This window comes from Penaeus chinensis, chromosome 15 (assembly GCF_019202785.1).
Source record: "Penaeus chinensis breed Huanghai No. 1 chromosome 15, ASM1920278v2, whole genome shotgun sequence".
In the NCBI taxonomy this organism is placed as follows: domain Eukaryota; kingdom Metazoa; phylum Arthropoda; class Malacostraca; order Decapoda; family Penaeidae; genus Penaeus; species Penaeus chinensis.
In genome coordinates, this window is record NC_061833.1 from 9,472,971 (window position 1) to 9,495,958 (window position 22,988).

At 47.5% G+C, this 22,988-nt stretch overlaps 1 protein-coding gene across 2 annotated transcripts in view; it reads right to left on the reverse strand.

Moving 5' to 3' along the window:
• Positions 1-1,122: 1,122 nt before the first annotated feature.
• LOC125032933 overlaps positions 1,123-22,988 on the reverse strand; it is a 191,169-nt gene continuing 169,303 nt past the window's right edge. For both annotated transcript variants that reach the window (XM_047624332.1, XM_047624331.1), the window contains exons 7-10: positions 21,283-21,420; positions 20,181-20,418; positions 5,434-5,573; positions 1,123-5,300 (exon numbers count right to left, since the gene is read on the reverse strand). In XM_047624332.1, the coding sequence (XP_047480288.1) occupies positions 2,757-5,300; positions 5,434-5,573; positions 20,181-20,418; positions 21,283-21,420 (3,060 nt within the window). In that variant the 3' untranslated portion in view covers positions 1,123-2,756. The remainder of the gene's footprint in view (positions 5,301-5,433; positions 5,574-20,180; positions 20,419-21,282; positions 21,421-22,988) is intronic.

A 22,988-nucleotide genomic window follows, 5' to 3' on the forward strand; every position in this document is an offset into this window, starting at 1 on the left:
GGGGATGTAAGTGTAGTTATCCTGGAAGGAGACCGGTGAGCTCTGAAAGACAAATCAAAATGTAACGATTTTATAATAGTAACTGATTTTGCGTTCAGGTGTTTACATTTTGTTTGTTTACTTCCAACAGTTCAACATTTTTTTCATGCTGAATTTTTTTATGTATGAATACGAACTTGGCTGTCTATAAAGGTTCCTTTTTCAGTTAAACTCATATAAGTAATATTATCCTTCGTTTATATAGTTAGTTCCTTAACATATTTGCGATGCATGTAAAGTCACAGTAAGATCACAGTTAGTGTTAGATCTCCATACTTGTATTTAACGCTTCCGAATAAGATAGTAAAACTATGATTACAGTGCTCTTCCAAAGCCGAGTTATCCAAGACTTTCCGTTATGTATATTTTAGGGACGAAATGACGGAGTTTACATGGTACTGAAGACGTTAACTTCTAAGCTGCTAATGACCTAACAACTTGTATATTGACTCAAAAGTGCTTTCGCGTCAAAGAGTAATCAAAACACTGCTTGCATCCACTCAATTATTTAATAGAAACAAAATGCACACGCAATCAAGTCCGACGCAGATTACGTTTGTTTATCTTTTCCTCCCGTCTTGGGTCTGCGCCGCACCTCTTCCCTTCCGCCGAACTGAAAGCGTATCCTCTTTCTGTCCGTTGTCTTCATAACAACGTACTTTGCATCTCTTATTGTGCACATATTTGCTTTTTGAAATAACTATTCATGTTTAAATTTAGAAATCTTATGTATTCGTGTTTACGTGGTGAACGAAGAACACAGGGAAATGCAGTAAGAAGGCTATACAAATTCAATTGCGTACTGGTCACGGTAAAAATCATTTTATTAATATCACTACCATCCGCAGCGGAAGAAAGCGAGTGATAAGAGAATGTATATTACAAGAAATTAAGATCGAAAGTCCATTTTTTGTTTCTTCTGTGAGGAAAATATGCACATTTAGGAAAAATTGTCTAATGTAATTGATTTGCAATCTTTCGTATCCACGTATACAAAAAAGTATGTCGATGTAAAATACATAATGGAGTCTGATGGTGCAATTTGAGGTTGAATTTATATAATGGGTGCAATAAATGAACATGTAAATACAACAATTTTTTATTGAATCTATATTTACAAAAAGAAAATAACAATCCAACATCCTTGGCGGTACCATAGAGGGTGCAGCCATTTCTTGTCTATGGAATATATAAGTAACATGGCATCAGTGGAAATTGACAAACAACGAAATTGTTGGTCTCTGGTTTATCTCTGGGAAAAATAATGGAAATTATGATTTGTAATTATGAAATAACATCTTTAACACAGCCAAGGTACTTCATTTAAGCTGCCACAGTCTTAAGTCACAGAGGCAAAAGGATCAAAGTCCATTGCTCACAAAGGCTGAAGATATGCAAACAAGAGTGCATTTTGGTCAGCAATTCATTTACCGTACAACAAGAGGTAAAAACCTGGAAACAGGTATCAGCAAAAATAGGTGAACTTCAGTTCCATTGTATATAGGCTATAACAAACAACAACTCAAACTCGCTATGCCTTACACAAACAACCATTTCGCACAATTCGTTGTTTAACAATAATCAAGCTTCTCTCTCTCTAATCCATGGGAGACTATTAGTTACAATATTACCCTTTAATAATAACCATAACAGATCAAGTGACGTGCATAGTCAAACTATTGCTGTGCACTAAGCAACTTAACGTTATGCAGCAATGGGTCTCCGTTGACATCCAACAGTTGCAACAAAACAGGCGTCGAAGGTGATGTGGAAGCTGCAGTCTTAAGAAGCAGCTCTTCTAACAACATAAAAGGATGATGGGTAGCTAGGCTTGGGGGAACATAACAGTAAATTTCTCTCTGAGGACATGGTTATGAATTTTAGTGATGAGGAAAAAAATCTGTCAAGGGAGACCATAACACTGATATATTTGGATCAGGTCCACACTCTCTTGAACAAGTCCCATGTTGTCCCAGCCTGTGTACCCATGTGGGGCACCTGGCCCACCTACAACTATGCTCTTTTGCAACAAAATATGATACCTACTATAAACACTACCCAAATGACATCTAAATGCACAAGGGTATAACATCTCTATAATAACGACTAAAACATCACATGTCTAAAAATAAATAACAGCTATCTATAGGGTTCACTATACCTATCACAATGACATTGCATGAGAATGAAGCGATTCTGGGTGATGTGACTCAATCTCACGCCCACACACCTGCAGGTGCAACGACACCTTATGGAGGCGAAAGTGGTTGCGGGGGCGTGGGCAACGACCCCTAACAGGCCTACAGGCTTCAAGTGCAGTGCAACCCATGTGAGGCCATGAGGGCTCTTGACCCCACTGACCATAGCACCAAAAGCACGGCTCTTGCGTGACTCGATGACTCTATCCTACAGCAACCTTGCACGGACTCACTACTCGATTTACGTCCAACGTACACACACACACACACATTTGCGCACACACACTGTCTTTTTCACAGTAATGTGCACCTACAGATTACAAGTGAGCATGTGACCCACGGGGCCGCAGTTCACAGCAGTTTAAGCGTTGTACCCTCAGTGTCTGGGTAGTCCCCCACCCAGGAGTCTCCCTGTAAGGCACAAGCGGGCGGAGGCGGGAGAAGTGCCCCCTTTGCCTGCCTTCCAAGCCACAGGGTTAATATGATGGAACAAAACCCACAGTATACACCGTAGGATGCTCACATGACAGCACAGCAAACTGTCCTGCAGGGCACAGGTCCCTCTCCAACACTCAGGTTTTTCAGTGGGTGCGGCTGGAGGGGCGGCCTGCCACTGGTGTGGTGTGCTGGGGAAATGGCTGGTGTGGAGGCGAGTGATGAGCCAACACCACTGCTGCCAACAGTACTCCGAGCTTCAGTTTCATCACTGCTCTCCTCTGACTGGACTCCACTGTCCCCTACTTCACCGTGTAGGCCTGTTCTGAAATGCTTAAGAAAAATATCTGGATTCCCGAAGCGCTCTTCCGCTGCTGCTGCCTCGTGTGGAGTACCGGTAATATGAGCCATGTTATTCAGCAGCTTCTCTGCCTTCAGGATCTCCGTGGCGAGGGACATCGGGGACGCCTCCGAGTGCTGCTGTGCCACGTCGTATTTGTGGGGAACAGTCTCCACCTCCTCAGACCCACAGTCACTTCCGGCTTCCGAGTGAGCCTCGGCCGCCGGGGTTGCCTCTCGGGTCCTGCTGCCGCTTCCCGGAAGGGGCGTGGCGACGGGGGTGGTCTCGTCAACCTCAATGCCTAGCTGGTAGTATTTTGCATATGCTACTGGGTTGTAGATTTCAGGGTTTCCAGAATATTTCTCGATCTCCTCTTCGTCAAAGCTATGATTGGTAGAGGCCGGGCGGCTGGACGATGCCTCGGAATACAGGCGGTCGAAGCTGAGGTTACTGATGGTGCTGGCGCTATCGTACTCGTCAAAAGTCTCGGGAGTGGCCCCCCTTGACCTGCTGTAAGAAGCAACCCTTTTGCTGCAGCGCTCCATGTCCGATTTTAGGGCATCACTGGAGTCTGCAACAAAAGGGTTGCCTTCCACGTTTTTTGGATCCATAACAATTGCTTTTGGTTCCTCTGAGATCTCGTCTTCTATGTACTCGTCCTCCGTGTCCAGCTCGTCGTCGAGCTCTTGGTCGGCCAGGAGGAGGCTCTGCACCTCCTCGGAGAGGGTGAAAGCCTTCTCAGGAGTGACTTCCCTAATCCACCTCTTCACAGCTTCAGTCACCTTCAAATCTTTTAAACTATCGCGATCTATACTGCTCTCTCTAGTCCCTCCGTCATTCACAGCACCTTCTGTTCTCGAGTCAACACTACTGTCGCATAGATTTGTGTTTCCTGGAACAACAGGACAGTCTTGAGCAATTTCCAACTCCTGAGCAGAAATCTTAGAACATTGGATGTCAGGCTCACTGCTGACTGCTACCTCACCCTGACACTTAAGGTTAGCCTCAGCACCCTTAGTTAAAAAATCACAAACTGACTCGACATTGCTTTCGACACAGACATCACTAGTTTCATTACTGAATGAGACTTCTGCAGTGCTCTTACAGTGTACTTCACCATCTGCTGAATCTTCTGTGGCTAATTCTAAGGATTTCTCTGAAGTAGTTACTTTATCTTTTTCCTCTATCAATTCTGAACATTTATGATTTTCGCCTATTTTGTGAGCATCAGCGCTGTCAAAAATATCATTTGATTCTGTAAAACTAATTTTGGAACTCTGAACGTCGACATCGGTACTCAAGCCACAATTTTTTTCCTCCTCCTTTTCAGTAACTTCAGACTCCGCACCGGACACAAGACTTGCACAAACACTTTCTAACTCTGCACTGTCAGCGAGCGCCGACGTTGTGCAACTTTCAGCGTCAGTGATTTCAGTTACCGGCGCTGGCACTGGCGTACTTCTGCAGACGTCACTTACATCTTCACAGCTCACAGGAGTTTGTGAGAGCAGCTCCTCAGCGCCGCTTGCGTCACACTGTTCCGCAACCTTCGGGCTGCTGTCGTCGATCGCCGTTAACGAAACAGTTTCTGCGGTATTTTCTGCTGTTACTGAAAGGGTATCGTCGGGCGATGAAACTTCTGGTAAATCAAGTTGAGCATTAATACATGTTTCGTTTTTTAAAGTTTCCTGAAACTGACTGGCGTCCGGAGAAGCCTCTCCTGCCGCTTCATCGCGAGAGGTCTCCTCAGGGGACTGAAGCTCTAGCCTCGCCGCCGCTGCCTCCTCGCCGGCAGGGTCGCCCTGCTCGGCCGCCGCGCCCTGCTCGCGCGAGGTCCTCCGGTCGCGGGCCTCTAGCTCGTCCGAGGACAGCTCAGTGGCCGCCGTTTCCTCAGACTCCGAAACCCCGGAGTCGGAGGATTCGGTCGAGTCCGACTTCCCGACCTTCGCCCGATCCTGCAGGATTTCTTGGATCTGTCGCCGCTCCGTATCCTGCAGGTCGCTGAAGACCGTCTTGGAGACGTCGTCGCCACTCGTTCCGCCCGCCTGCTGCGCCTGCTCACCCCCCGGAGGAGGCACGGCCTCGGGAAGGTACGGCGAGTGCTGCACGGACACGAAGCCCTCGTCGTGCGCCTGGTGGGCCAGGGGCGCTTGGGCGGGGAAGGGCTGTGGCACGTACGGAAGGCCGTGCACGTGGCACACGGAAGCGGGGTCCAGCGGCACCACGTATCCGCCGGGCGTGGCCACGAAGGGCTCCCCCGTGTACAAGTGGGGGTCCAGGTAGCCTCCCTGCAAACGAGAAACACGACTGTAATATAAACCCGAAGGAGAAACCGAAGGAGAAACGCAAATGACGCTCACTAATAACAGGTGTTCGGCAGAGCGAAATGTCAAGGACGGAGAAGCGGTTCACAACACTCACAGATGCGGACTCGGCCTGGCGGCGGCGCTGGTATTTCTTCTTCTTTCTCTTGCTGTAGTTCCGTTGCTGTTGTTGTTGTTGGTGTAGTTGCTGCTGCTGCTGCTGCTGGTCAGCCACGACCACCGGGTATCCGTAGATGACTGCAAGGAAAACGAGAATCGTAAGGAAAGAGTCTACAATCCGAAAAATGAAAATACTTAAAATTAAATTTCCGAATGCATCAGCGCCGAACTGAGAGCCGAAGAACCTCGTTAATGGGAAGCGGCGCTCAACCCACGCCCAACCCTAGCAGCGCTCAGCGGAAGCTTCCCGCGCCCGGAAGGGGGGGGGGGGATCCCACGGAAGCTCTCTGCCTGTTGACGGTCGTAATTGCCTTCACGTAACATTCCCCTGGCGATGTCAATCACATACGCATTCATACGCGGCAAGCGGTAACGCCACTGAATTCTTTTCACAGGGAATCAAGGCAAATACAACCGCCATCAAATATGCAATATATGAATTCCCCAGGGAAATTCCCCAGGGAAATTCCAAACACGAAAAGCATGCATACAAGTAAACAAACATATGCAAGGACACACACGCACGCAAGCGCGCGCGCACACACACACACACACACACACACACACACACACACACACACACACACACACACACACACACACATTTCTATGCATTACCCACAAGCAACAACCGCCCGTGGGACGCAGCGTACCCCGAACACTTCCCTCTAAATATGGAAAGCCCCACTGACAGGAGCGACGGGGTCACTGGGTGCAACCATCACAAATGCGTCACATGCAAACCGCTCCCCACTCTCTCTGCACACTGCACCATTCGTCGCGTCCTCTCCTTACCACAACCAGTCCCAGATTTCCCACAACTGCTTGTCCAAGCACGAGCCCACAGCAGGGCGAAGGGGGTGCCACCAAGCCTGGATCGCGGCGCACGGCGCTAGTGCCAGCAGCGGCGCGGGTGCCTGCTTGTTGCGGGGCGGAAGGGTCGCCGCTCGAGCCTCGCCTCTCGCGCTAACAACGCCCTGCTTCGTTTTCGTCCCTCAATGCTTGTGGCAACTCGCACAAAAGGAAATAGTATGGCAGTTCTAAGCTATTTTCTCAGTTACAACCACGAATGCTTGAAAGAAAAGGAACTCGAATAGTGCGTCGTAACTCTGCAGTTGAGTGTGCTGCCATCTGTTGACCGTCTGAAGAGCCTCTCAGTGGCATTGCATATACGGGCCGGTGCAAACATACTCAAGTTGTCCTTGCACTCGCTCGCTCATTTTCTCGTTTAAATGTGTATGTATGTTCGTGTATGTGTGATGATATGTGCACATCAGCCTGTGTTTATCACAGTAAATTAGTATATACACTAAGCGTGCTTTACACTGTATGAGAGCATATGAATGTGATTGTTCGTGTGGTAGTATGTGCGCAACAGTGTATTTGTAATACAGTGCAAATGCCTGTATTACAATGTACAGCATGTATAAACACGTACGCATAAACACACAAACATATATCTACATACAAACCACACACATAAAAGAATTAAGGGAGAGAGAGAGAGAGAGAGAGAGAGAGAGAGAGAGAGAGAGAGAGAGAGAGAGAGAGAGAGAGAGAGAGAGAGAGAGAGAGAGAGAGAGAGAGAGAGAGAGAGAGAGAGAGAGAGAGAGAGAAAGTGAGAGAGAGAGAAAGTAAGAGAGAAAGAAAGTGAGAGAAAGTGAGAGAGAGAAAGTGAGAGAGAGAGTGAGAGAGAGAAAGAGAGAGTGAGAGAGAGAAAGAGAAAGAGAAAGAGAGAGAGAGAGAGAGAGAGAGAGAGAGAGAGAGAGAGAGAGAAAAGAGAGAGAGAGAGAGAGAGAGAGAGAGAGAGAGAGAGAGAGAGAGAGAGAGAGAGAGAAAAGAGAGAGAGAGAGAGAGAGAGAGAGAGAGAGAGAGAGAGAGAGAGAGAGAGAGAGAGAGAGAGAGGGAGAGGAGAGAGAGAGAGAGAGAGAGAGAGAGAGAGAGAGAGAAGAGAGAGAGAGAGAGAGAGAGAGAGAGAGAGAGAGAGAGAGAGAGAGAAAGAGAGAGAGAGAGAGAGAGAGAGAGAGAGAGAGAGAGAGAGGGAGAGGAGAGAGGAGAGGGAGAGGGAGAGGGAGAGGGAGAGAGAGAGAGAGAGTGAGAGAGAGTGAGAAACAGACCTAAAATGGCCATGATTAATAAGCAAAACACAGTCACCAACCAACAAATATGCACACGAAGTTAGCACAGAAAATGTGTGCTGTCTACCAAGTCACGAGTGGAGGCAGGGGGAGGGGTGGGGGTAGGGCGGACAGGGAGGTAATAGGAGAGGGAGGGAGAGCAGGGGAGGGGAAGGCAGGGGAGGGGGAAGGCGGGTGAGGGAAGGAGAGGGGAGGGGAAGGCGGGAGAGGGAAGGAGAGGGGAGGAGAGCAAGGGAGAGGGGAGGGCAATGGGAGTTTACTCTTGACTCTGAATGACGTCAAAGGTCTTATTTTCCCCCGCTGTTCTCTCTCTGTATGTCTCTGTCAGTCTTTCTGTCTGTATATTATATTAACTCATCATTCAGATCAATTTCAGGTTTTAAAGGGTTTGGTATTTCTATCTAGTATGTGTGTGTGTGTGTCTGTCTGTGAGTCTGTCTACCTTATTACTGTTTATTGTTCAGATCCGCTTTAGGTTTTGAATAATTTGTTCTCCCTAATCTCTGTGTTTGTCCGTTTGTCTGTATATCTATCTCTATCAGTCTGGTTGTCTGTCTACCTTATTACATCATCTTTGCTTACTATATAGATCCACTCCATGTTTTTAAATCTATTCTCTCTATCCCTCTACGTCCATCTGTTTGTCTCTGTGTTTGTTTGCTTGCCTGTCTAAGCCTGTCTAAGCCTGTCTATTCCTCGAGCCGCTTCCGCACTATTTCGGAGCCCCCGACTGTAAACAGAACGAGGGCGTGATCGGAAGGGCGGAAAACCAAAACAAAACCCCTTTAGCAGCAACAAACAGTCAGACGGTCCAGCGCGACCGGTAAACATCTTACAACAACGTAAATAAAATATTCTATTACCACATGACCATAAAATTTAGATTTTGCATTTTTTTTTTTTTTGAAAATCTGAAATACGCATATGAGGCCGCTTTCGAAATTGTTAGTGTTAGCGTGTGTGTTTGTGCTCGTGTGTGTGTGTGTGTGTGTGTGTGTGTGTGTGTGTGTGTGTGTGTGTGTGTGTGTGTGTGTGTGTGTGTGTGTGTGTGTGTGTGCATAACTGATATGTATATTTGTACGAGTGCACATTTGCCTGTATGCATATGTGTAAAGTATAAAGGAATGAGAGGAGAACAGAAGCGAAAGAAGGAAGGGGAACAGAAGGAAAGATAAAAAAAATAAAAGGGAAGAAATCTTGGGGACAAAAAACGCAGAGAAAAAGAAATCCCAACACGACGAGCAGATACTCCCCTCGCCTTCCCTAGCCAAGAGAGATCGAGTTAAACAGTGGATTATTTATAGCAAGGTTGCAGCACGGGAGGGGAGGGAGGGGGGAGGGAGGTAGGGAAGGGCCATTTTTTTTTCTCTCTCTCTCTCTCTTTCTCTCTCTCACTGTCATTCTCTGTGATAGGCATACTGTATTAGTGTACAATATGCATAAACACGTACGCATAAACATACAACTACATACAAACAAAACCACACACACATAAAAAGAGGCGAGATAAAAGGATTAATCAATTAAAGGAAGGAAGAAAGGAAGGAAGGAAGAGAGAGACAGAGAGGAAAGGAGAGCCTTCCCCTCCCCTCTCTCCCCCTCTCTCTCTCTCCCTCTCTCCCTCTCCCTCTCTCCCTCTCTCCCTCTCTCTCTCTCTCTCTCTCTCTCTCTCTCTCTCTCTCTCTCTCTCTCTCTCTCTCTCTCTCTCTCTCTCTCTCTCTCTCTCTCTCTCTCTCTCTCTCTCTCTCTTTACGTCGACACCACATGACCTGGGAGGTACTTGGCGCCCGTGTCGGTACTCTCCTTCCCTCGCCAGCCCGCGGAAGCCCCTCGAGGCGCGTGAGTCACTACTCCCCCCCTCCTTCTCCTCCCCCTCCCCGCCCACTACTGTTAGAAATGTACTCCAGAAGCAAACGTTCTGGGCAAAGGAAGCAACACTCGAACAACAAAAATACCAAGTAATAAACGAAGGCAACGTGTCCCACCCGACCGATCCAAACGCGCCATTCCTTGCCTCGCGCGTCCGTCGGTCCGTCGCCACTTGCTCTCCGTCTGCGTCGCGAATCCATTCATAAGGAGCGAAGTGGGAGGCGATAAGCAAGAGGGAAGTGGTCGTTAAACCCTTCCGTTCCCGTGTCTGATCGCGGGACGAGCGCGCGGACCCGACAACAAGCCTGGCAGTTGGAACACAGCGACGAAATCCTCGTCTTAAGCGAGCTTTCGGAGAATCGCGGACAGAAAAGGGCAATGGAAATTCGTCCATTTCTAAAGAGGGTCGCTCAAAATAAAACGTCCCCAACGCTAACGAAGCCCGTGTTGTGCGAACGAAAGAGAAAACTGTTAAAACAACTGAACCCACATAATAATTTCATGATTACTTTACCATTAATAATAGAGACACTCATTCAGACTTTTCGTGTATCCATCTTACAAGCTTGTATGCATTTATTCATCAGTTGGCATCCATTTTGCTCTCACGCTGCATCATGCAATCCTCTCGAACGCAGCCCAATGCCCCGCACCCCTTCCCTCCCTCGCCGCTGATTCATAATCGACAAGATACAAATGCCCAGCGAAATCCCTGGCACACACGGCCCCGCGCGCCCTTCAAGAACCTTCAGGTTCCCTCCCGCCAGGGACCGCCAAGCCATCGAGCGGACTTCAATTGATAGAACAATTTATCCGTTTAGAGCTGTCATTAACTGTCATGGCAAAGAGAGAAAAGATTTCTATAAAGTGACGCGGACACTGCAAACCACGGACAAAAGCGGGGAGGAGGAGGGAGGGTAGTAAGGAAGGGAAGGAGGAGGGAGGGATGAGAGTAGGGAGGGGAGGAAGGAAGAAAAGGAGGAGGGAGGGAAGGAGGAGGGAGGGGAGGAGGGAAGGAGGAGGGAGGGGAGGAGGGAAGGAGGAGGGAGGGGAGGAGGGAGGGGAGGAGGGAAGGAGAAGGTAGGGGAGGAAGGAAGAGAAGAATAAAGGGGAAGGCGGGCCACAAGAAGGAAGACAGGAAAGGAGAGACGGCGTGTGAGTTAGAGAAAAGGGAAAGGGAGGAAATAACGAGCCGAGAGTGGAAAGGGAGACGTAGGAAGAAAAGAATGAGAGAAATTCAGATAAGAGAGCAACGAGAGGGAGAAAGCATAAAGGAGAGAGCAAGACGAAGCGTTGGCGGGGGAGACGGGTGAGAGGGGGTGGGCTGGGGGGGGGGGGGCAAGAGACAAAATTTTAAAAGAATGGAAAACAAGAATCAAGGAAACACATCGCCCTCACCTGGGAGATGACGAGGCGAATGACACGACAACAATTCATGAGCATCTCGAGACAACGACTCGAGTTCCACTTCGGAATCTGACAGCTTTCACTCTCACTCACTATCACTCATTCTCTATCACTCGCTCATTCTCTATCACTCACTCATTCTCTATCACTCACTCACTACCTATCACTCACTACCTAACACTCACTCACTCACTCTCTATCACTCAGTCACTCACTCTCTATCACTCCGTCCCAGCTGGACAGAACATGATAGCAAGACTGGATAAAAGGAAAAAAGAAAAAGAGAGAGACACAGAAAAAAAAAAACGGAAGAAGGAATGGGAACTGGAAACGCCAAACAAGACCCAGAAGGCAAAGAGAGAGAGAGAGAGAGAGAGAGAGAGAGAGAGAGAGAGAGAGAGAGAGAGAGAGAGAGAGAGAGAGAGAGAGAGAGAGAGAGAGAGAGAGAGGTAATGAGGAATCCGGAAGCCAACTCATAAAAGGGAATGGCACGGAGAGGGCGAGACGCGAGAGAGGAAGAGCAGGTCCCTACGAGGTCGCCATCGCAGTAACAAAAATGAGCGATAGAATGCCGAAGCGAGGTAATGAAAAAAATGGAATGCGGGCAATTATAGAGGAATGATAATGGTGAATGAACAAATATTTGAAAAAAAAAAGGATGAAGAAATATCGTGAAACCATGAAGGAAAAAAATAATATGAAGATTCATGTTTAATGCCTCGTAACATAGCTAAGTTCGAGCAAATATTAATAAAACGGCGGGAATTTATAAAAGAAAAAAATAATGCCATGAGCCAGCACAGAACGACGACATTAAAAAGGAAAAGATGAATAAACCGAGGTGCTCCCCCCCTTCCCCTTACCTCCTTCCTCCCTCCCTCTCCCTCCTCAATTCTTCCTTCCTCGTTCCCATCCCTCCCTCCTTCCTTCTTCCCTTCATCTCCTCCTTCCTGTCCTCCTCTCCCTATTCCTCCCTCCTCCCTCCTCCCTCCTTCCTTCTCCATCTCCTCCTCCCTGCCCTCCTCTCCCTATCCCTCCCTCCTCCCTCCTTCCCTCCTCATCCTCCATCTCCTCTCTCCATCCTTCTCCCATCCTCCTTCCTTCCCTCTTGATCCCTCCTTCCTTCCCCCTTCCTCGCCGACCCGCCACCACCTGAGGGTAAGAAAGCAAGGTTTACGATCGCCGGCGGCCGCGGGGACGTGGCTAGCAAGTCCTAACGCGGGGGGCGGGGTGCAGGGAGGAGGAAGGGGGGGTTGACGAGGGGAAATCAGCAAGGAATAACAATAACAACAGTTTCTTAAATGATAATGATCATTATTGATAATGATAATAAATAATAATCGTCCGGATATCTTGCTAATGGTGCAATGCTGAAGGAAACGCACGCGCACACACACACACACACACACACACACACACACACAATTTTCCTTCTCTCTCTCTCTCTGCCCATCAAACCCTAAACATACCCACGAATAAAAATTATTTCAATCAACAAACATACAACATTATAAAATAGAGAGAGAAAATAAGTGAGAATAACTTTAATCAAAACGTCATCAGAGACAAAACTTTCCCGCAAAAAAAAGAAAAAAAAAGAAAAAGAAAAGTTATTTTTACTCTTACACTCCCCGACACAGCTGGGTAGAAATCGAGAACATTCGATTGCTTGGCTTGGTGATTCAGCAATCAGGAGGAAGTGAAAAATAAAGAGGGAGAAGGAGGAGGAGGTAAGGAAGGAGGGAGGGAAGGAGGGAGGGAAGGAGGGAGGGAGGGAGGGAAGGAGGGAGGGAGGGAGGGAGGGAGGGAGGGAAGGAGGGAGGGAGGGAAGGAGGGAGGGAAAGAGGGAGGGAGGGAGGAAGGAAGGGAGGGAGGTAAAGAAGGAAGGAGGGAGGGAAGGAGGGAGGGAGGGAGGGAGGAGAGAGAGAGAGAGAGAGGAGAGAGAGAGAGAGAGAGAGAGAGAGAGAGAGAGAAGGAAGAGAAGAGAAGAGAGAGAGAGAGGATGAGAGAGAGAGGAGGAAAGAGAGAGAGAGAGAGAGAGAGAGAAGAGAGAGAGAGAGAAAACCAAAATCCGACCTCTTTACCGTTCGACTTCCGTCAACCCTCTTCTAGCCTAATTCTCATTTTTTTTTCTTTTAACCATACTTCCCTCCATACCTCCTTCTTCCCCCCCTTCCCCCCCTTCCCCCCCCCTCCCCCTCTCGTCACGTGACCGATCGTTTTATGACGCAGCGACGGCGTAAGGCTCTCGCGTGTCCGGCAGGTCGTGACGCGATCGCCGCCCCCCCACCAGAAGCCGCCCACACGAGCTCCGTTCTCGACGAGGGGCCGGCGCGAGAGGCGGAAAGGAACATAGAAGATCAATTTCCATAACAGAAATAAATATGCAAATAAATGATACAAGCGATGAATAAAATAAATTTCCATAACAGAAATAAATATATGAATAAATGATACAAGTCAATAAATAATATAATTTTCCATAACAGAAATAATTATATGAATAAATGATACAAGTCAATAAATGAAATCAATTTCCATAACAGAAATGAATATATGGGTAAATAATACAAGTAAAAAAATAAAACAAAATAAAAAAATCAAGCGCGAATTGCGTAAAGGAACTTATAAAATCAATTTCAATAACGGAAATAAATATATGGATAAATAATATGAGTAAATAATAAAGAAGCCAGAACGAGAGGCGTAAAGGAACATATAAAATCAATAATAGAAATGAATATATAGATAATGAATAAAAGAAGAAAAAAAAAAACAGAAAATATAATATTGAGAATATAAATATTAATGTAGAAATACCTGTACGTAAACACTCCGGTCTTTAATACATCAAAAGTGTCACAGGAAAAAAAAAAAAAAAAAAAAAAAAAAAAAAAAAAAAAAAAAAAATCGAACGAAAAAATAGACCTTTCATATAAAAAAATCCAAGTCACTTCCTAGCTCAAACTCCAACGACAAAACAGAAATAAAATCACACACATTTTTTTCCCCCTCCCACACTGAATAAATCACGCGTTCGGAAGTTGCAAGTTGCAGCGACGACGGCGGCGGTGTCAGCAGGAGAGTAATCTGAGGAGAGAAATCAGCTCTGAAGCGCTTGAGTGTCAGCCTGAGAGTAGATCGAGATTTCTTCCTTCTCTCTCTTTCTCGAGTCTTTTAAAAATGGATAAAGACGTTCCCGTTGCCTCCCGCGGCTGGCATGACGCTGCAGGGAAATGCTCTTGCATATTCCGTCAATTTTTAAGACACTAAGCTTGACGACGATGCAAAGCCACCGATTTTCTCGGCTTCGAAATATGATCTTCGTGTGCACTTTTCTCGACATTTTGTCTCGACCTAAAAAAACAAAACATTAAAAAATGTGACCCGATTATGAAATGATTTTTTTTTTTCAACAGATTTTCCTTGGCTAGGAAGTCTGAAGTCTCTCTCTCTCTCTCTCTCTCTCTCTCTCTCTCTCTCTCTCTCTCTCTCTCTTTCTCTCTCTTTCTCTCTCTTTCTCTCTCTTTCTCTCTCTTTCTCTCTCTTTCTCTCTCTTTCTCTCTCTTTCTCTCTCTTTCTCTCTCTTTCTCTCTCTTTCTCTCTCTTTCTCTCTCTTTCTCTCTCTTTCTCTCTCTCTCTCTCTCTCTCTCTCTCTCTCTCTCTCTCTCTCTCTCTCTCTCTTTCTCTCTCTCTCTCTCTCTCTCTCTCTCTCTCTCTCTCTCTCTCTCTCTCTCTCTCTCTCTCTCTCTCTCTCTCTGTCTCTGTCTCTGTCTCTGTCTCTGTCTCTGTCTCTGTCTCTGTCTCTGTCTCTGTCTCTGTCTCTGTCTCTGTCTCTGTCTCTGTCTCTGTCTCTGTCTCTGTCTCTGTCTCTGTCTCTGTCTCTGTCTCTGTCTCTGTCTCTGTCTCTGTCTCTGTCTCTGTCTCTCTCTCACTTTCTCCCTCCCTCCCTCCCTCTCTCTCCCTTAAAACTCCCTCCTTATAAAAAATCTCACGCGCCATAAAAACCGCACGTGAGGATACACATTCCCCGTTTTCTGACAACCGTCATACTGGCCGTCACACAATTATTTCCTTTTTCCGCTGACACGCTTATGGCCGAGGAGAGAAATACGGAGGAGAAGAGAAAGAAAAAGGAAGAAGAGAAAGGGTAAATATGGGAGAGAAGGAAAGGAACGAACAGGAAGAGGGGAAAAAAAGAAGAAATGAAATGAAAAGGGGAAAATACAGAAGTAAAATATAAAAGCAGAAAGAAAAGGAGATAAAATAAAGCAAACAAGGGAAAGGAAAATGAAACGAAAAAACTAACAAACGAAGACAAGAATAAAAGTTCAATGAGAGAACAGACCCCCCCCCCCCCCACACACACACACACACAATACCCCTCGTCAAGTCCTCAATCAGTGAGTGACGCTAACGTGATAGCGCCGATACCCGAGTGAGGCATCGCCCAAGAAGTGTTCCTTTTTATGGCCCTGTCTCCTCCGTCAGCGTCGAGTACGGGCTGGAGCGCGTTGGAAGGGCCATAAAACGGAACTGTTGTCATCAAGCTAAGGTACCGCCAGGTAAGTGACAGGAAAAATTAAAAAAAAGTCATAAAATGAATGGTTGAATAAATGAGTTGATAATAAATAATGATAATTGTGGAAAATGTGTCTAAACATTTTCCTACCGTGAAAATCGAACTTTAAAAAGCTCCTTTAATCTTAAAAATTGGTATTTTACGCGCATTAAGATTCATCGCCTGCTCTCCCCCTCAATCTGTTTCCGTCTTTGAATCTCTCTCTCTCTCTCTCTCTCTCTCTCTCTCTCTCTCTCTCTCTCTCTCTCTCTCTCTCTCTCTCTCTCTCTCTCTCTCTCTCTCTCTCACTCTCTCTCTCTCACTCTCTCTCTCTCACTCTCTCTCTCTCACTCTCTCTCTCTCACTCTCTCTCTCTCCTTTCCACCCCCCTTATTTGCTTCCCTCTTTACTTTTATCATCCACGTTTTTTCTCTCTTACCCTCGTCCCTCCTTGCAAAGAGACGGGACTCTAGAGGAGAAAGAAAAACCCGGTATCTTGACAGCGCGGGGCATTAGCGCACAGAGAGGCCGGCGTTGCACTCAAAGCCTCTCCGTTAATTCCCTGTTGTTTACCGGGACGCAGGAGCCATATACCCACGGGGCGCAACTCGATTGAAATTCGGAAGCTCGTTTCAGCCTCGCACGAAATACGCGTCTTGATAAAGGCCGGCTCGAGACAACGGTGCCGAGGCGCAGGGAACCGAGGGCAGGGAACCGAGGGCAGGGAACCGAGGGCAGGGAACCGAGGGCAGGGGAGGATGGCAGGGGAGGAAGGGTGAGAGGGAGGGTGGTGGGGGGGAAGGCTAAACACGGAGGGGGATGTGGGGAAGAGAGGAAAGGGAGAAACGAAAAAAGAGGTAAGAGGAAAAGAGGGGGAGGGGATAGGGGGGAGGAAAAGGGGGGAGGGAAAAGGGAAGAGAAGGAAAATGAGAGAGAGAATCAGGAACAGAGGGGTAAAGGGAATCAGGAGAAAGAGGCCAAAAATTAAAGGGAAAATTACGAGAGATAGATATGAGTGAGAAAACGTTGACGAAGAGAAGCAAGAAATATGATAAAAGAAAGACCGGCTTAATGGAGGAGAAAGGCGAAGATGGAAGAAAGAAGAAGCGGGAGAAGCGAGAGTGCGACTAGAATAACAATCATGTTTCACTGTTATCTACTTTAGCGTCTGAACTTCTGAGTTATTGCCTTACGCAGGTAGGCTTAGACCGCAGCGCCATTTATCACGTAGGAGGGAAAGGGAGACGGGGAAGAGGGAAGAGGAAGTGATTACTTATATATGTATATGTATATGTATATGCATATATATATATATATATATATATATATATATATATATATATATATATAAAGTAAAATAAAGAACACCAGAGAGAAAATTGCGAATATACTATACATGTACAAGCCACAAAATTAACTGAAAGAGAAAAGGAGAAAAAAAAGCAAGGGAATGTGCTCGAAACGGCTTCGCATACTGTGAATGAAAGTAAACACGGAATGCCTTTTTCCCGCGTAAAAACGCAAGTATGCGGAATGCAGACAGCAAAGAGCTACGGCATAATCGGGAGCCCTGCCTCGACACGCCAAAGGTGCCTCTCCTCGCGCACATTCATTCTGAAGGCCTTCGTCCCTCGGACTCGCACGAGGACCCTGGCCCGGACTCACCGCAGACATCGGAATGAACGCGGGTAAGTCGCTGCCAGCGGCGGAGATCACGGCGCTTGCCAACGCGAAGGAGGCGCAAGGATAGATCAAAGAAATGGAATCGCGCGGCCGAGAGGAGCTGTCACCGCGCCTGCTGGACTAATTATTTTTGCAACATATGTGTCGGGCCAGGCGAATTGCACGCTGCAACCGCAGGTGGCCTGTGATCGCGCTTGTAATCATTATCATTAAAGGAATATTGATGAGAACAGCGCTACAAAGTAAAGTTAATCCGCACTGGGACGATCGCATGTTCGCGCGCCATCACCTTTCACTTCGACCCGAGCGCGCGAGATTTCCCTTTCTTGCATCAGCTTAATCACCATTTTCATTTCCTTGCCTTTCTTGGCCCTCCAGCGCCAGTCCTATAATTCCGGCGGGAGGGCAGGCGGCTTTATCCGCCCAGGATCCGAAATGAAGGGCCGCATCCAGCCGGCGCTGCCAACAAAGGAAACCGCTTCCTTCGAGCCGCGTCCTCCATCTCCATCCCGCGCGTCCTCCTCCGCCCAAGACGGGTACTCGCTCCCATCTCCACTTAGGTCCTGCTAATCTCCTTAACCCCAACCGCCCACTCTAAAACGCCCCTCACCTCTCCTCTCGTTCCCCTCCCCCTCCTCTACACAACTCACAGCTCAGGTTAAACCACCAACTTTATTATCAAATCAAGAACTCAATTATCTCGTCTAATGGCGTCCCCGAATGACCAGACACACGAGAGAGGAAACGGAAAAGGTTGGCTCGAGGAGAGGGTTTATCTTCGGGCTGCGCGGAGAGGCCCCGAACCTGCCTCAGGAAACGAGATGACGAGCGGCGGTGTTTGCACGCGGGCTATTGATATATTTGGGTTAGCAATGATCTAGTCTCATTCAGTCCCAAACGAATGTTTCACATGCAAATCTCGCTCGGTTATCATAATTTAGGTGTCACTACTATATCAGCGAGGATATGCATATCATGTGCATATATTGCAAGTCTGGTGTAACATCTGGGTACGAACGACGCAGCGCAACCCGGAGTTAAGCCGAGGCAACTTTATGGCGGCGTTTGTCGCGCTGTCCGCGACTCCAAATATAACTCGTCTCCGTCAGGTGTCGCGTCGCGGGTGAGCGATGGCCCCTCGCCTCGCGCTCTGCCTGCGTCGTTCCCATTAGTGCTTTCTGGCAGGCAATCAGGCCACAAAGCCCGGCCACAAAAGCTTAGGCCTCGCAAGCATTGGCAGGAACGTTGTGCAAAATTGGACACCGGAAATCGATACTGTGCCATCTCCCATTATATTTAAATATATATATATATCGATATCTATCTATCTGTGTGTGTGTGAGTGTATAAATTTACACGAGTATATGTTTATATATATACATATGTACATATAAGCATGTATAGTTTATGCATATGTATGTAGATGAGGGTGTGGATGTACATGTATGTGTGTACGTATATGGATATGCATGTGAACATTTGACAGATTCACACACAAAATCAGTAATCCGTGTTGCTATACGATTATATTCCTTTTTTGTGTGTGCCCCATTCTTGTCATCATACTGCATGTGTGCATATAACACTGCAATTCCCCCGCTGCCTTCCGGGGCCGCACTGCATCCCTCCCTACCTTCCACGGCACCTGCTCAGTATACACCTTCCGAGAGCAGGTCACGAGAGGGACACATGTTTTCAAGATTTTTTTGCTAAAGGTGGACAGCCATTTGTAGGTGCGTCTCGCCTGCGGTCCCAAGCCTCTCCACAACAGCAAACTCGGGAACAATACTGTCTTTCTGTCGGCAAGACTGGTACGTCTGGCTTGGGCGTGGGCCGGAGGGAGGCCAAGCTGGAGAACCACAGTTTCGAGGACTAAAGTCGATTTATTGGCGAACTACCGCGTTGATATCGAGTCCGTTGGAGGTCCGTGTCCCCCTCTCCCCCCCACTCGATAAACGACTGTTTCTCCCCCTGTTCCAAAGTCAGCGTAACGCACCGCGGCTCCTTTCCAGAATACCCAAGACAAGAGGGAATTTGTTACCCTAAAAATCCCCCCCCACCCCCACCCACCTCTGAGTCATACCCTACACGCGGTTCACAATCCAAGGGCGGCCGAGCAACCTCCCAGGGGTTCATATCCTGAGAGTAGAGCCCAGAGGATGTGATCAGCTGGCAGCGTGGACAAGTCCCAGTACCAGGTGAGGCGAGAGACAAATCGATGGTGAGAGCCAGAACCTCAGCAGGTGACTCACTCTCACTGCCCACGCATCAAACGTACATACACAGAACTTGTAACGCATTTAAATACATTATGGATAAATAAGGGTGTGCACAGATAGACATACAAACTGAGGGAGAACGAGGATGAGAAAAAGAGAAAGGGCAAGAGAAAGAGAGAGACGGAAAGACAAAGAGACAGAGAGAGCGAGACGGAGGTAGAAGGAAAGGACGAGAGACAGACAGGGATAGAAAGAGAGAGCTAAAGATAGGCAGACAGAATGGGCAAGAAACAGAGACATGGAAACAGATGGACAGAGACTGAAACCGAAATTTCAAGGCCGTGTTCCGCCCGTTCTCTTCGCCGCAGGGGGGGGGGGGGGAGACCTCCAGGATGAACAAGGTCTTACTCCCAACCACGAAATTGCGTAAATTTGCAATGACCTTAACATTATTGGTGAGAAAATTGACGAAATGGCAGCAGTTATTTGGTCCAAAACGATGATATTGACTTTCTATATCCGATACTTCCCCATTTCTTTTGTTTCTGAATTTATATATTTGTATATATTTCATATATATGTATATAGTCTGTGTGCGTGTGCGACTGTGTGCGTGCGTGTGCATGAGTGCGCGTGTGTGTGTATGTGTATTTATGTGTGCTTGCGTGCATATGTTTGTTTGTGAGTATGCGTGCGTGTGCGTTAGTGCAAAGAGCGACTACAGCGTCGAAGTTACGAGCCCCGGTCCCGAAGCCGTTGCCTGCCATAAACTCTGCCCCGCACAACCCGACCCTTCGCTCGTACTCACCCGACGGGTCGTAGTAGGGCGTCAGGATGGGCACCATGACGTAGCCCTGCATGATACTCGGTGAGTCCGCGGGGTTGGGGGCGGCGGAGCCCTCGCCGGCGTCCGTGCTTGCTTGGCTGCTCTCGGTGGTCATGCTGTCTGTGATGCTGCTCTCTGTGATTCTGCTGTCCGTCATGTTGCTGTCCGAGGAGGCGGTATTGTCTGCGCTGTCAACTCCCTTATCCTCCTGCTCTTCGTCCTGTTCCAAAAATACGGCATGAGCAAATATAGAATCCACAAAAGCAAAAATGTTGGTCAAAAAGAAAATAGAAAAAAAAGAAAGGAATATTCATATCCAGCCAACAGTTCTTTACAATTAACGGAAAAAAACCCTCGAAATCCTAAAATTAAAAGGAGAGAAAAAAATTATATCCCCGTCCCTCTCACCCTCCCTCCCCCCCCAAAAAAAAAGAAGAAATCAAAGAAAACAGAAAGAAAGAAAGTAAACAAGAAAAAAACAATCCGAAAGACATAAGAGGCGACGTGTTTTAACATCCCCGGCCAGTCGATCTGCCTGGGAATGAGACACATCAATAAAGTCTTAGGCGGCGCTCCTCCCAAGAGGCTAAACGGGCCACGCTGAACGGAGCCCGCCATGCGCCCGGCTATCGAGAAACGATCTAATGAATCATGGGCGGGGGAGAGGGGGGAGCCGTTCACACCTTCTTGGGGAAAAATGGAGAAAGAGAGAATATTAGATTTTCTATATCAGTGTCACAGGGAGAGGTAGATGTACAGACAGCTAGAGAAGCGGCAGTAAATAGATGCTGATGGATATTGAATGAGAAATGAAAGGGCATCATAATGTAGAGATCGAAAGAGAAAGGAAGACACAGACAAGCAAACGAACAGATTCACATATATAAAAAGGACGATTGATCAAACTCCAAACATACGTGAGCAAATCATTATTCTTACAAGGTGAACGTAAGATTCTGAAACACTTCCTCAACGTTCCCAATGACCCGTCGCAATGCAGAAAGATCCAAGGAACAGATATGGAAAAAACGAGCGAAATGAAACACGATTTCCAGAGTCCTTGAGACCAGCCTAAGCCGCTTACCTTGCCTGTGTTGTCAGGGGCGTCGGCAGAGAGGTTGGTGGAGGAAGGGGGCTGCGTGGGCGCGCTCGCATCGTGGGCGTCGGAAGGCTCGCCCGCTGGAGTGGTGGGCGTGGACGACGACTCGCTCATGCTCGCGTACTGGAAGGAGAAAACGGGCGGTCAGGAGTGCTGTGCAGGGAAGAAGAAATCAAAGAAAAAAGAGAAAAGAAAGAAAGAAAACATGTGTATAGAAGTGTGAGCGAATGCATATATATATATAATATATATATATATATATATATATATATATATATATATATATATATATATCCGAGAGGTTTGCTGCCTCTTTCGGCAATGAGCGGGTAAGTACCTAACTTTTCGTAAGTATAGATGTGTAGTTTCCTTACATACATACTTACATACTACTGTCTGGACTTTTAATGCACGGTTTTAAAAGTAATCACTGAACAAGCACTAGGCGAGGCTGCTCCGTCAATGGTCCCTAAGATGAATACGCTGTGGCTTTAAAGTTTTTTTTTTTTGGTCGAAAACAAAATACTGGAAAAGAAAAAAAAAAAAAAAAGCCTTTTCATAGAGCATTTGCAACCTTTGCCTTCACAGAAATGCAACTTTAGAATTCGTACCCCTAAAATCTGTCAGATAGTGAAACGAGGCGGCCATTGTCCGTAGACTTTGGCCGCCCATTGTTGGTTCTCTAACACACGCCTTCCCCCGAACTTCCGTGGGCTCATTACCTCTCGGTGCTGCCCCTTTGTGCTGCTAGCCCTGTCGCCGGCGTCTAAACAGCCTTTAATAATTTCCCCCGGCTTCCATTTAAACATTTTCCCTGCTAATTTATAGTAAAAAAAGATATACAAGTGCTTTTGGAATAAATTACCGAACACACCACCCGTTTTGCTCTTTCGCTTATTTGTTGATGTCAATATTAACCTGACGGGATATTAGTTTAGCCTCTTTTTCACTCTTTTTACCCTCAATACAACTTATGCCCATTTCTCCTGCATCACAGTACTCCGCATTCGCAAGTTATGCCCATTTCTACCCCACCCCCCCACCCCCCGCCTCCTGCATCGTTGTACTCCGCATTCGCCCCAACGACCAACTTCTAGGTGAGGAGGGCAGGCACGTGCAAGGTCTGGCAAATGAGTGGAGAATGTGTGCGTGTAAACATAACTATACCGAGGAGGCTGTAGGGCAATGTGGGCGTGCGGGAGGGGCATAGAGGACAGAGGGGGCGGAGTCAGGCAGAGAGATGCATGGCAGCCATTAAGAGACTGTCTGTGCGAGAGAGAGAAAGAGAAAGAGAAAGAGAAAGAGAAAGAGAAAGAGAAAGAGAGAGAGAGAGGAAAAAATAAAACATTCCAAACAGCCTTGAGTCTGACGGATGGGGTACGGGGGAGGGAGGGGGGTAGGGGAGAGGGGGAGGGAAAGGGAGGAGGAGAGGGAAAGGGAGGAGGAGAGGGAAGGGGAGAAGGAGAGGGAAGGGGAGGAGGAGAGAGAAGGGGAGGAGGAGAGGGAAGGGGAGGAGGAGAGGGAAGGGGAGGAGGAGAGGGAAGGGGAGGAGGAGAGGGAAGGGGAGGAGAGGGAAGGGGAGGGGAGAAGGAGAAGGAAGGGGAGGGGAGGGAAGGGGGAATGGGTAGGCAGGTGGGGAAGGGAGATGGGAGTAGGGGTACTGGGGAGGGAAGGGGAAGGGAGATGGGAGT